The sequence below is a fragment of the Dipodomys merriami genome, unplaced genomic scaffold, assembly GCF_024711535.1.
Source record: "Dipodomys merriami isolate MVZ:Mamm:240054 unplaced genomic scaffold, mDipMer1.0.p SCAF_2, whole genome shotgun sequence".
Lineage (NCBI taxonomy): Eukaryota > Metazoa > Chordata > Mammalia > Rodentia > Heteromyidae > Dipodomys > Dipodomys merriami.
Window position 1 is genome coordinate 8,946,866 of NW_027203381.1, and position 13,870 is coordinate 8,960,735.

Sequence of the window (13,870 nt, forward strand, 5' to 3'; positions counted from 1 at the left end):
ACCAGTCAATGTCCAGTTTCTGAGACATTTAACCTGATGGCCAATGTCTACAATCACAGCACTCTGGAGGCTGAGACAGGGGTACCAGAAGTTAGAGGCCAGCTGGGCTACACAGAAAGACCTGTCTAGCCCTCCTCAAGGAAAAAATTTAAAAAGTAGATATAAACTCATTTAACAATAACCAAGTCACATACACTTGAACCCAGACCATGCCATGTTTTCTCACAAGGTAGTTAAGATTACATTTTCCTGGGGCTGGGAAGGTGGCCCAGTGGTAGAGTGCTTGCCTTGCATGCATGAGGCCCTGGGTTCTATTCCTCAGCACCACATAAGCAAAAAGCCGGAAGTGACACTGTGGCTCAAGTGGTAGAGTGCTAGCCTTGAGCTGAAGAGCTGAGGGACAGCGCCCAGGCCCAGAGTTCAGGCCCCACAACCGGACCCAAAAAAAAAAAAAAAAAAAAAAAAAAAGGTTACATTTTCCTAAGAGTCTACTTTTCAAAACTGTCACACAGCTGTAATTACTCCAAATAACAGCTGAAATAGGGGGGATAGGGCGGTAAACTCAGTGCAAGAGTGCCAGCATTCGCTCCCTATTTTTTTGTGGAAAGGGAAGGAGGGGAAGAAAGGGAGATACAATCCTCTCAAATAGTTGTGTTAACTGGAGCTCCAATCATTTCTTATAGTAGAATATATCTTTGTGGGGACCAATACTAGGGTTTGAACTCAGAGCCTTGTGTTCTCGCCCAGTTTTTTCACTCACAGCTGTTGCTCTACCACTTGCACCGATCTCCTGTCTGGCTAGTTAATTACAGAGGGCAGTTTACAGGCTGTCTTTGTTCAGGCTTCCTTCAAACCAGGAACCTCCCTGTCTCAACTATCCAAGTACCTACGATTACAGGGGTGTGCCATTAGCACGTGGCTCTAAAGAGTATTTTTCTACATTTTGACATGTGGTTCATAAATGTAACATTATACTTTTAAAAATAATGAAGCAAAATATACAAAAATAACAGTTCCATTACAGAAATACAAATCAAACCCACAATGATACCATTTTACACCTAATGGGTGTGAAGAAAAAACAGAAAAGAGAGCCAGTGAAGACATGAACTGAACACTACTGAACTGTACACTCAAAAAGATTAAAGTGGCAAATTTTGTTATACATATCTTTTTTTTTGGGGGGGGGGGTCCAGTTGTGGCGCCTGAACTCTGGGCCTGGGCGCTGTCCCTCAGCTCTTCAGCTCAAGGCTAGCACTATACCACTTGAGTCACAGCGCCACTTCCGGCTTTTTTTTCTTATGTGGTGCTGAGGAATCGAACCCAGGACCTTGAGCATGCAAGGCAAGTGCTCTACCACTGAGCCACCTTCCCAGCCCTGTTATACATATCTTAAAATAGTAAAATAATCATCCTGCCTCCACAAATATTCTAAATACTAAAGTAAACAGGAGAAAAGTTTACTTCACAATCAAAATCACAGTTTTCGTTTGAAGAACTTCAAGAAAACAATTTGCAAGAAATGTGGATCATGTATGTAATCCTAGTTATTCTGGAGGCAGGAGGATCACAAGCTCAAGTCCAGACTGAGAATTAACCAAGATTCCATCTCTATGTAAAGTCAACATGGCCTGAGAGTGTTATTCAATGGTACAGCATGTAGGAGACTCTGGTTTAGCTCCCAGTACACTAAAAGTGTGTGTGTGTGAGGGGGCGTAGAAGAACACAATTTAACAGTGAAGGAAAAACCTCCTATTTAATAAGAGAGGGAGAAAAATAAAGTTTGATTTTCTAAGAAACAGTCAATAAACTGGTAAAATATCTACTGACATTTACATAGGGATACAGGTGGACCCACTGCAACAATGAGAAGTACAAGTCATTATGTCAAAAACGAACTTACAATTTTGGTGGGGGGGGGAAGAGGAGGATTGGGTGGGGGAGGATGGGAAGGGATGGGAAGGGGAAACAAAGGAGGAGGCTACAATGCTTGATAAGAAATGTACTCATTATCTTGCCCATGTAATTGTAACCCCTCTGTACAGTATTTTCACAATAAAAAAATAAAAATAAAATCATAAAAAAATCTACTGATTTTTTTTTCTTATTGTCCTAAGTCTCAGTAGGTACTAATACTGTTAAATCAGGCTAAATTTAGAAGCGATTTACACAGGTCACACAGAGGCCCAGAGACCAGAATTACGCCATTTACTAGCCACAATTATTAGTAACACTGTCTCCCTTTTACATGTTACGTAACATGACATTCAATCGAGGGAAGTGTGCCATAAAACCTGAGAACTACTACTAAGGAATTGTACAGAGGGGAATCACACCCTCTTTCTCGGTTAAGTTTGAATTTCCATCTCTGGGAATTCCATTCCTTGGAATGCCAAGGAGTATTTAAAGAATTATTTATTGCCTTTCTGTTTAACCAAGAGGATGTAGTAGAAGAGGCAAAAGTTGGATTGATCTCTACTCAATGAAATAGTACAACTTAATTCAAGGTAATACTTTGAGAATTATCCCCATGGCATCTGATAAAAGGCAACTTTTGGACTGGAAATAAATATGCATGGTAATGTACTAAAACTGCACTGAAACAACAAAAATGACACAGCGGTGCAAAGGAGACCAATGAATCAATAGCCCAGAAACAGCACAAAGCAGATTTCTGCTGTGCTGATAGGCTCCTGATGTAGAAAACTAGAAAGGTGGTTGATAAGGTGAGTCAGCAAAGTGTAACAGAATTAGCCACCTTTTGGGGGCAAATGTACTCTGGCTATTGAATGGGGAGTGGAAGGGTCATTTAGTGAGCCTGTGTGCACTCCATCATCACAGTCAACAGATCAGACTGGGCCACTACGGCAAGGAAGCCACAGTAATAGAAACCATGCAAGGTTTTCTGGGCATGGTTAGCTAAGCAGAACTTGACAGATGAAATAAGATGGAACAGCAAGAATCATACTCTTTTGGAACTCTATGTACTTATTAACTGAAAAATTAAAACTGTCTTCTTTTTAAGAAACTGAACTTGCAGATTTATTTACATTAAGGAAGATCTAGTAAATAATGAGATCAGAAGCTTTCCAAGCAGGAGTGGAAGAGAGTAAAGAGAAGCAATGGCAGCCTTAGTTTTCCTTGTAAAGCTCTCGCAGCTTCTGCTACTTCAATCTAAACAGTGCTATCTTCTAGTTGGCACGTGAGTGGTAAAAAATATAGACTGTACTAGACCACAAAAGGACAAAGGTACAGGATCCAGAGAGGGTAGCTTTTTTTTTTTTCTAAAGCATGGCTTTAGAGCCCAGACCAATGCTGGAGCCTGTTCTTCAGCACTAGACTTGGGTGTCCTTTTCCTTCTGCCCCCTTCAGAAGAGAAAAGTTCTCTTTCTGCGTAGAAATGAGGAGGTGGAACCAGGAAACTGCTACCTATATACTTGGGCCAGTTACTGTCAACAAGAAGTGAGCTGGCTGATGGTGAGAGAATCATACATTGGTAGGTCCACTAGCACCTCTAGCAGAACTAGCCTTCAGAACAGAAAGTCTTTGAACTACTCACAAATTTAGGTTTTACAGCGCTTAAGAGAGACCCTTGACAGTAAGTAATGTATACATTAGTAAGCACTTGCAGGGCTGGCAACAACTGGCCTGGGAACATATAAGGTCTTCAAAACCATGTTACATAATAGATAAGAGGGAAGACACGGCCACGTGCTTCCCATCAGCTTCCCCTGACCTGTATTGATGCTTTTGTATGCCCACGAATGATGCTATAAATATCCAAATGGACCCTTGGCAGAAAAAAGCTTCCCACGTGATAGTATCAGGTAACACTATGGTAGGGTAGGATTTGGCACTCATGGCACCTATTAGAATAGGCACTTGATACGCTAACCCAACCATTCCCCCAAACCAACAAAATCATTCAATTCAAAATGTCATTGGCAACCTCTCTGTATGTAAATGGGCCTTAAAAAAAAATGAAGTAATTCCAAACACTACAGCTTCACCCTGGCATGAGACCACACTATCCTCTCTAGGACCAGTAGAACAAGAATCTATTACTCTATGGAAACTATCCCAGCTGAGACAGTCTTAACAAGAAGCATAAACATGAGTTACTTTACAGACAGCTCATCTCAATGAGAAAAGGTAAGTTTTGGCTTTCTAAGCATACCAAGTATCACTCCACCACCATATGTCAGCCAGTTGACCCAAAACTGAAAAATAAACACTAGAAGAGGCTCCATGTAGTAAATTACTCAGACAAGAAGAAAATACTCTGTAACTCATGCTTCTCCAGCTTATCAAAACATCACTGACAGATACAGTGACAATATATTTACTCCACACACAGAATGCTAATACCAACTTGACAAGTATTTCATAAGCACAACTGTTCAGTATTCACCAACTGAAGACTCATGTCAAATCTTTACAATTCCTCTTATTTAAAAAAAAAAAAAAACTGGGACTGGGAATGTGGCTTAGTGGTAGAGTGCTTGCCTAGCATGCATGAAGTACTGGGTTCAATTCCTCAGTACCAAATAAACAGAAAAAGCTAAAGTGATGCTGTGGCTCAAGTGGTAGAGTGCTAGCCTTGAGTAAAAGCAGCTCAGGGACAGTGCCCAGACCCTGAGTTCAAGCCCCAGGACTAGCAAATAAAAACCACAGAAACAAAACAAAACAAACTGTGGCTACATATGTAGCAATACATATTGTTATAAAGTACCTGGGTAAGTATACTTCAAAATAAGACCAAAAATCACTGTCTGATGTGTTTAGTCTTAATGCAATTTGTCATATTAGTATTTCTGAGCTATACTTAAAAAGCATAAGCAGAAGAAATTATGACTGAGCACTCAGGATATATGCAACGCTGACAAAAAAAAATGAGACACTGATGCCTAGCCTCTGGGGAATTTCAAATCCTAGTGGGAAAGGTCAATTTTATATTTTAAAATAACATTAAGAATTACAGAAGTACCAAAACCCCAACCAAATATATGCTCTAGAAGAACTCAGAGTTAGCAAAAGAATCCTAAGATTGCCATAGAAACAGTTCTAACAAACGCCACACAGAGGTGGGTGTTCCATTCAAGCCCAGCCTAGGATGGAAGGCGAGGTCTGTGAAGTGCCTGAACGGGAGTTGGAAATTAAAGACCTACCCAGTCACTGAGAGAAGATGTAGTTACGATTAAATACTTATTTAGGAAGATGTACCTGGTAGCATATCCAAAAGATAGAAGATAGTCTAAAAGCAAGGAAATCAGCAAGGAGAATATCATTCAAGTGTTTAGGCATAGAGTCCTGAAAAAGAATGGTAGAAGTAGGGATGAAAACTGGACAGCCAGAATACAAGGCTTGTATATAATAAGTACCAGTGGGAGAATCGGGTGAGTCTGGAGTTCCCTTTATACAGATTAAGTCTTGAGTGAAATCTGACCTTCAGGAGATATATGTCACAGACAAACATACACAATATTTTTGCTTATGACCATAAAACCTGTTGACAGGTTTATTCCTTCAAGAAATTTGCAAGACCTTTGTAATCCAACTCATTATCTCAACTGTCTATATTGCTGTTCTCTTTTTTGGGGGGGGGAGGAGGTGGGAGGTCAGCTGTGGGGCCTGAACTCTGGGCCTGGGCGCTGTCCCTCCCTCAGCTCTTCAGCTCAAGGCTAGAGCTCTACCACTTGAGCCACAGCACTACTTCTGGCTTTTTCTGCTTATGTGGTGCTGAGGAATAGAACCCAGGGCCTCATGCAAGCAAGGAAAGTGCTCTACCATTGAGCCACCTTCCCAGACCTTGCTATTCCACTTTTATATACATTATCATATTGAACTTCACAACAGTTATAGAAATAGATGAGGAAGATATCCTACCCTATAGACTGATTATACTCAAGTGTGGGATGTGACCTTTTCGATACTTAAATCTGAGCTCAGAATGAGCATCAAACACTTCTAAGGAGCCAAGATATGGGGAAGGGAATTAAAGGTCACGTATTTCTTGTAGCACAGGAACGGAAGGAAAAGAGCTGCCCAGGGCCCACCACCTATGACATAAACACTCCATGCGGCACTTCCCTTCTCCCAGGACTGTTTATAGATTTGGGGGGGGGGGGGGACGGAGGAGTTGTCTATTGAATAAACAAGGTTATTGTGAGGAAAGAATTCATTGTGTAAGAGGCACTTTATATACTGTCATCTATAATGAAAACAGTGCTGGTGACATAAAAACCCAGTATGCTTTCAGAGCAGTACAAATCTTGTGTGTGTTTGGGGGGTGGAGGGGTGTACACACACACATGCGAGCGTATTTTTGGTAGTTAACTGGAGATAAGAGTCTCACAAACTTTCCAGTGCAGCTGGCTCTGAACTGAGATCCTCAAATCTCAGCCTCCTAATATAGGTGTGAGTCATGGGCACTTGGTAAACTTTGTCTTTATATTTTAAAAAACCTAATGTAGCTCAAGGAAAATAGTGTAAGATGTTAAAAATTTAGCCAATTTAATGGCATCTATAAAAAGATAGGAAAATGTTCCATAAAAATAAATTCCATATGGAATTGTAACCCCTTTATATAACTACTTAATAACAAAAATAAACTGGATGTCAGTCTGCTCTGAACCAATTAACTATATAACTTAACAGAACTGAAATGTAGTTTTACTTTTTAAGACAGGGTCTTGGTAGCTTATTTTTCAGGTAGGCTCTCACTTTTAGCCAGTTTGACCTCAAACTTGTAATCTTACTGTTTTCAGCCTACTGAGTGCTGAGATTATAGGAATGCCCCACAAAATAGCTTTAGTTTCCTACATAAATTTGATAAAGATTATAGCTTCATGGGAATAATAATCCAAATTCAAGTAGGTACTTTCTCTATTCCCATCCCCAAATACAGCAGTGGTAAAATTATGTCTTCTATTTTTGGTGGTACAGTACTGTGGTTTGAACTCAGGAACCACTTTACTATCTGAGCTCCTCTCCCAGTGTTTTTTTGTTTAGATACTTTTCAGGTAAGGTCTCACATTTTTGCTTAGGCCCAACCTCAAGACCTAGATTTTTTTTTTTTTTTTACCTAGTTTTGATTCAGAGGTGAATCACCACATCTGTCTTAAATATTGGTTGAGACAGGGTCTTAATAACTTTTTGCTTTGGTGGGCCTGGACCTACAATCTTCCCAATTAGCTCAGGAAGATCCTAACTCCTAACTAGGATTAGTGGTTTGAGTCTTCATGTCTGACCTAAAGAATATGCATTTGGGGCTGGGAAGGTGGCTCAGTGATAGAGCGCTTACCTTGCATGCATGAGGCCCTGGGTTCGATTCCTCAGCACCACATAAGCAAAAAGAAAAAAGCCGGAAGTGGCGCTGTAGCTCAAGTGGTAGAGCGCTAGCCTTGAGCTAAAGAGCTGAGCTCCACGACCGGAACACCCCCCCCCAAAAAAAAAAATATGTATTTTCCTGACTTGTAATTCAGAATTTCTTCTTGGATTTCAACAACTTTTTTTAATGTAAGTATTATGAAAATAATTGCTCCAAACAAACGTCTCAAATACTATCCTTTCAATTACCAGCCTTTCTTGAATGCAATCTACTAAAGAGGCATGACAAAAAAGCACAAAATATCCCATGTGAACTTTAAGAAAAACAGAAATTTAAGATCCAAATAAACATTCATTCTATTCCTGAAAATAAAACACTATTTGAAAAATCAAGTGCTATTCTCCATCAAGAATGAACATTCCAAATAGTACAAGTTATTTTTGCAACTGTCTTGTTAATTCTGTCACCCTAACTCCAAAAGAAAGTTACTCTCACCATTTTATAGATAGCCTGGTTAATAAAACTGAGGTAGTGAAAGAGATGGACTTTAAGACTCCAAGAAATCCTCTACTAAACTTGGTGCTCATGTGCATGCTCTTTCCCTCACGCCCCCTCCCTTTACAATATACTGCCTTTACAATATACTGCCCCACAAACAAAAGTAAAACAGGTAATAAACACCCGCAAATCGGGGCTGAGAAGGTGGCTCAGTGGTAGAGCGCTTGCCTTGCATGCATGAGGCCCTGAGTTCAATTCCTCAGCAACACATAAGCAAAAAGAAAAAAGCCGGAAGTGGCGCAGTGGCTCAAGTGGTAGAGCACTAGCCTTGAGCTGAAGAGCTGAGGGACAGCGCCCAGGCCCAGAGTTCAGGCCCCACAACCGGACCCCCCCCCCCAAAAAAAGACCCGCAGATGTACATATATAGAGATCCAGATAGACAATGACAAGTATTGGTGGACTTGAATTAAAGCCCTGGATTCTCCCCTCCCCATCAAAGTTCTCCTTACCTGAAAAAAACAAAAACAAAAAAAACACTGTACAGAAAAAAATGCCCCTGAGGGAAGATATACAACAGCTTAGTTTAGCTATTAGATATTAAGTTGTTTATTGAAGATCAAGTACCAGGATTTATTCATTCCACTTTACACTGAATCCTAGAAATCTAAACCTAAGTATCACCTACAACTTTTTGTGCGTGTAACGGCTACTGAGGCTTGAACTCAAGACTCACAGGGTCTTTGGCTCTCATTTGGCTTTTTTCATTCAAGGCTGACTACCTACCACTTGAGCCACACCTCTACTTCTGCTGGTTAACTGGAGATAAAAAGCCTCACAAACTTTTTCACCCTGGCTAGCTTGAATCCCAGGATGCTCAGGTCTTTAGGATTTACAGGCGTGAGATGGCACCCAGCCATTTCCAACTGGTAACTGAAGAAAGTCACAGGCAGGGACCATAGTTTCAAAGACACTATTGAATTTAAGTTACTAAATGTCTAGCAGTGTCCAAAAAATTACATGAAAGCAAGCACTGAAACTATTCTTTTTACCCAGACATGGTGGCATACACCTATAATCCTGTGGCTGAGAAGAAATATGGCAAGTACAAGGCCAGCCTGGGCCTGTAAGAACCTGTCTCAAAACAGAAAACATATTCATCATTTTAAAAGTTTTTTTAAAACACATCCTCTTAGTGCTTAATACGACAGAACTTCTGACAACTATTTCCCTCTCATTTTCTATAGCTGCTCTCACATTTGTGCAAGCAACAATTCAACCCTTTGAATTTTCTCAGGCTCTGAACAAGGACAACTAGTTTATTTTATTCACTTTATTAATTTAGTAATTTGAATTCAAATGATATAGTTCATGTATGGTTTATGAGTGAATTCAAATGACAATAAGACACAGGATCATGTCCAATAACATTATTTTTCATTCAAATAGTTTACTATTTTTCAGCCAAGTAAGTAACTAAGTTTTGAGGACCCTGAAAATATAATCACCAGAGAATAGCCAAAACTACAATATTAACCACTGACTACTGTGCATCTATGTATTTGTTTTTACACCTTTATATTGCTATCTGGAGGCTAAATCTCGACATTTATGCATAGTGAAGCATTCCTTTAATCACGAAAACATAAAAACCTTAGTTCCTTTTCAATGAAAAAGCACTCATTGATGCTAGGGTCTTTTTAAAGTACTCATGCAGTGTTTTGTTCTTAACATATAATTTATGCCATGTTTAAAACCATGAGTCTTCAGCTATGTTATACATGTGGTCTGTAGCTCTAACAGAATTACTTCAATCACACACTTCCTAGAACACTGTTAATGAGTACTTTCTCCATTGCCCATTGATCTATTGCTAATTTTATGGAAGCTACTGGCTATCCACTACTGTTGGGTAGGGAGGAAATGAGACGTGTGCAGAAATCTCCTAAAAGGAATGCTAATATTCAAGATGTAATCCAATGTAACATTTACTATAATGTCACCCAAATCGCATCTTTAAAAACTACTAACGTGACATAATTACCATTCTGGTGGTAATTTGTGAACTTGTCACAACTGTTAACATTTTAACCATGGCATCACACCATGTGCTAGACCAACTTCAAAGGGGTATAAAATAAAACACAGGCATTAAAGTCCAAGCTTTACCTGAAACATCAGTTGTTATCGTAAGACATTTTAAAGACAGCTATTGGTACAAGTTTTGTGAGAGCAAAAACACTTTTCGGGGTCAGTATACTTTCAGTTAAAATTACAAGGAATCAGTTTTGCTTTGTCCATGTAGTATAGGTGCAAATACAAAGGAGCACCAGAGATTCACTTATTAATAAGGAAAAACCTGACTCCTGATCAATTGTAAGGTTGCCCACAAGTGGCCACAAGGTTACCTCCACGTGAACTTCCTTTCCCAGGTGACCACAGCCGGCAGGCCCAGGGCCCACGTGGTAACGACGTCAGCGCCCCCCACCCGGGAGGGGCGGGGCCGCGCCAGTCACGTGGGCCGCACGCAGCCGCCATCTTGCGGGGTGGAGGGGAGACGCCCCCAGGGCAGGCCCCTCGCCACCGCCGGAGGGCCGGGAGGGTGCGGGGTGCTTTGTGCCCGGGTCCCCCAGGGCCCTCGGGATGGCCCCGCGCCTTCGCGCCAGGCACGCACAAGCCCCAGGCGCATCGCCGCGGACTCGGAGGCCCGGTGCGCATGGGCAGCGGAAGCCGAGCAACCGCTGGGTGGGACTGCAGAGAAGGGAGCTTTAAATCAGCCGGCGCACCTGCAGCCAGAGTGACGGCCCGGGAGATCCGCTGGGACCCCCCGGGGCCAGGGCGAGCCACGGCCGGAGGCCTCGGGGTCACTAACGAGCACAGGCCCGGGGTTGGAGCAGCGAGGGAAAATAGAACCATTTCTTACGGCAACCCTACACGGCTGCTGGAAAAGCCCCAGCACACCCAGGGTCTAGGGCTCACCTTCAGCGTCTGCAGTAGTAGGCGCACCCCTGACTCAGGGCCCCTCCGTTGACGGCCACAGCACAGGCCACTTTCTGACAAGGAATGGTGGGCCCAGAAATTCTGGCAGGGTCACCAACCTGCTTGACCTCTCCTCCCAGCCCTCGCTGACCGGCCAGAGAAGGCCACACACTGCAGTCAAGGTAAATCTACTTACTCGGATAGCACGAATAGCTTCCTATCTCCCCTCGGTCTAATTGTGCTACAATACTCACATTATAAGCAAAATTTTAAAAAAGGAAAAAAATCTGAAATCAGTGAAGTATCCTAGCTGGAATGGTATGACTGGAATCAGAGGTTCCACTGTGCCACCCTTTCCTCAGACCCTCATTCAATGTTATCTTTACTATACATAGACTGTTACAAGAAAGCGCCTAAAAATATTTACTCACTGTTCTAGAACTCATGCTTTCTTCTGGAAATTTAATAGCTTTGCAGCAGATCTTTTCAGATATATTTGACTGAGTAGGCTGAGGGATGGAGTGGCTTTTTCCACTTTTACACACACACTTACATACTAGTAGTAGTAATAGGCACTGGAAGAGGGTAAAATTTCACGATCGACAAGAAAATGATGGGTATACTAGCATTACTACATCTGAATTTGATTTTTAAAAAATCTGTCCTGAAAGATGAGCTTACCACTTCATAGAAGCCTCAGAGTAAAATGAGGGGCTCAGCCTAGATTTTCTCTGTCCCTTTCAGACCCTAGATACCTTAAAATCGACAGGTAATGAGTCTACACCACCTTTAGTGAAACACGATGCGAAATTTTAGTTCAGGGATAGTGAATGACAGCATATATATATAAGTTGAATTAACTTTCAAGCAGGGAGGAGGGAATCCCTGCTGGAGATCATTTAAGTTGAAAAGCATGACATCCAAATCAATACCTTTCAAAAGATCCACACCAGTAAGTACTTAATGTACATAGTTTTTACTCTAGCCCAAACCTACTCCCCTCCCTCCTCTCCATTAAACTGTTATTCTCAAGGATTTTACTGGGCCTGGATAATTGCTTTCATGGCTCTGTAAAAATTCCTTACCGTTTACGACAAGTGCCTCATCCGGATTCTCATCTACGACATTTTAGGGGTTAAATAATAACTGTTAAACGACATCAATGCCCATAGTAATGGATCAACAGAGTACTAGGGACTAGGCTCCTTAGACAGCTGGTTGAGCTGGAGGTGGAGCACTGGAGCAGGCCACCCCAGAGCTGTCTTTCTGACCCAGACACCTGCATCAGTACTTAGGTAAATTCGCAGGTCTCCACATCAACATCTTTCTGGGGAATATTAATTCCTCTTCATGGAAACCAAAAGACCCATATGACACGTTTTAAGTTTGGCACACATCTGGCATTTTAAAAAGTTCCTTTCTGCCAAAGACAAGGACAGCAGGCCTGGTGTGTACCTTTTCCAGCAGTTCATCCAAGATCAGGCAAAGCTTTAAGACCTGAGACCCAGAAAGGGAACGAACTGCCCGAGGCCAGGCTCCGGGCTGGTTGACAGACCGGCTCCCTAACATTTCCCTTTGGCCTGTAGGTAGTGCCAAGAAATGCCCAAAGCCAAGAATGTCCGGAGACCCCTCGCAAGCGAGAAGAGCCCTGGGGCTGGGAGCTCCAGGTCCTCCGTGCAACTCCAGCAGGAAGGGTATTCTAGAGCATTCCGTTATGGCGGGTGTCTTTGCAAGCATGAGGTGGGGTGGGGAGGGTGAAGGTGGGGGGGGGGGAGGTTGTTAAGCGGCCCAACCAAACGAAGATGAGGACTCGGACTGAGAGCCAACGCAAGGGAATTTCAGGGGCACCTGCGCCCAGCCGGGGACGAGGTCAGGGGGCGTCCGAGGGCGAGGCGGGGAGGAGGGTGATGATGCCGCGTCGCGGCGCCTTACCTGGGGCCTGGAGCCCGCGAAGTTGCCCGGCTCCACCTCCGCGTCCTCGGCGACCCCGCGGAGCGCGTGACGGAGCCGCTCCAGGTGCTCCCTTAGGGTAACCCGCTGGTGGAAGGAGAAAGCCGGGTGCAGCGAAGCCATGGTGAACAGCAGTAGCAGTTCCTCCTGGGCCCGCGAGCCGAGCCCGCCGCCCGCCCCGGGCTCGGGGCCGCCGCCTTCCAGGCCCGAGCCGTCTTTTTCGGGGTCCGGCTCCGCGTCGCCCGGCTCGTCGTCCGCGCCGCCCCGCGAGCCCTCGCCCCGGGCCGCGCGCAGGCTCTTGAGCACCGAGTCCACTTGGGGCAGGAGGCGGTGCAGGCGGCCGGCGGCCTCCCGGTTCTCCGAGCCCAGCAGCGCCAGGTAGACGATGAGGCGCGAGCGCACGGCGGGCTCTCGGAAGTCGGCCAGCGGCCCCGGGTCCGAGAGGCCATTGGCCTTGGCCTCCGAGTCGCGCAGGTAGTGGTAGTCCTTGCGCGCCAGGTCCTCCAGGCACGAGCCGAGGAAGCGCAGCTCCAGCGGGTTGCACAGGTCCAGCAGCCCGCACATGAACTCCAGGCGCTGCGCCGAGCCCAGCACCAGCCCGAACCACTCGTACACCCGCTCCTGCTCGCGCAGCGCCGCCGCGGCTCCGCCGCCGCCGCCCGGCATGCCCGCCGCCCCCGCCGCCGGCCCGCCAGCAACAGGCGGCCCGAGCCCCAGGGGCGGCGACGGCGGCGGCGGCGGCGGCGGGGGGCCCCGCGGCGGGCCCGAGGGCGGCGGCGGGCGGCAGTCGCGGCGGCGGCGTGGCGGTGCCTTCGCGCCCGGCCGCGCGTCCGCGTCGGGCTCCTCCGCGTCGGGCGGCGGCTCGGCGGGGTGCGTCGGCTTCAGCGGGAGCTTCATCCTCAGCATCCTCGGCTAGGGCGGCGCGGACATGCGAGCGGGGGCGGGCGGGCGGGAGGAGCCGCGCGGCGGGGCGGGGGCCGGGGCGGCGGCGGCGGCCGGGGCGGCGGCGCGGCCGTCAGGAGCGGGGCCGCTCCATGCCGCTCGGGGAGGGCCGGGAGTGGGTCTCGGCCGGCGAGGGGGGCGGCGACCGGCCGGCGGGGTCGCTGGCGTCGTTGT

The 13,870-nt window shown here is 45.3% G+C and overlaps 1 protein-coding gene across 7 annotated transcripts in view; it reads right to left on the reverse strand.

The window, feature by feature from the left end:
• Zcchc2 (zinc finger CCHC-type containing 2) overlaps window positions 1-13,660 on the reverse strand; it is a 60,481-nt gene extending 46,821 nt beyond the window's left edge. For all 7 annotated transcript variants that reach the window (XR_011373462.1, XR_011373461.1, XR_011373463.1 and 4 more), the window contains exon 1: window positions 12,737-13,660. Coding sequence is in view for 4 of the 7 variants with exons in the window: in XM_070028999.1 (XP_069885100.1) it covers window positions 12,737-13,660 (924 nt within the window). In the remaining 3 variants the exon portion in view is untranslated. The remainder of the gene's footprint in view (window positions 1-12,736) is intronic.
• Between the last annotated feature and the right edge of the window lie 210 nt (window positions 13,661-13,870).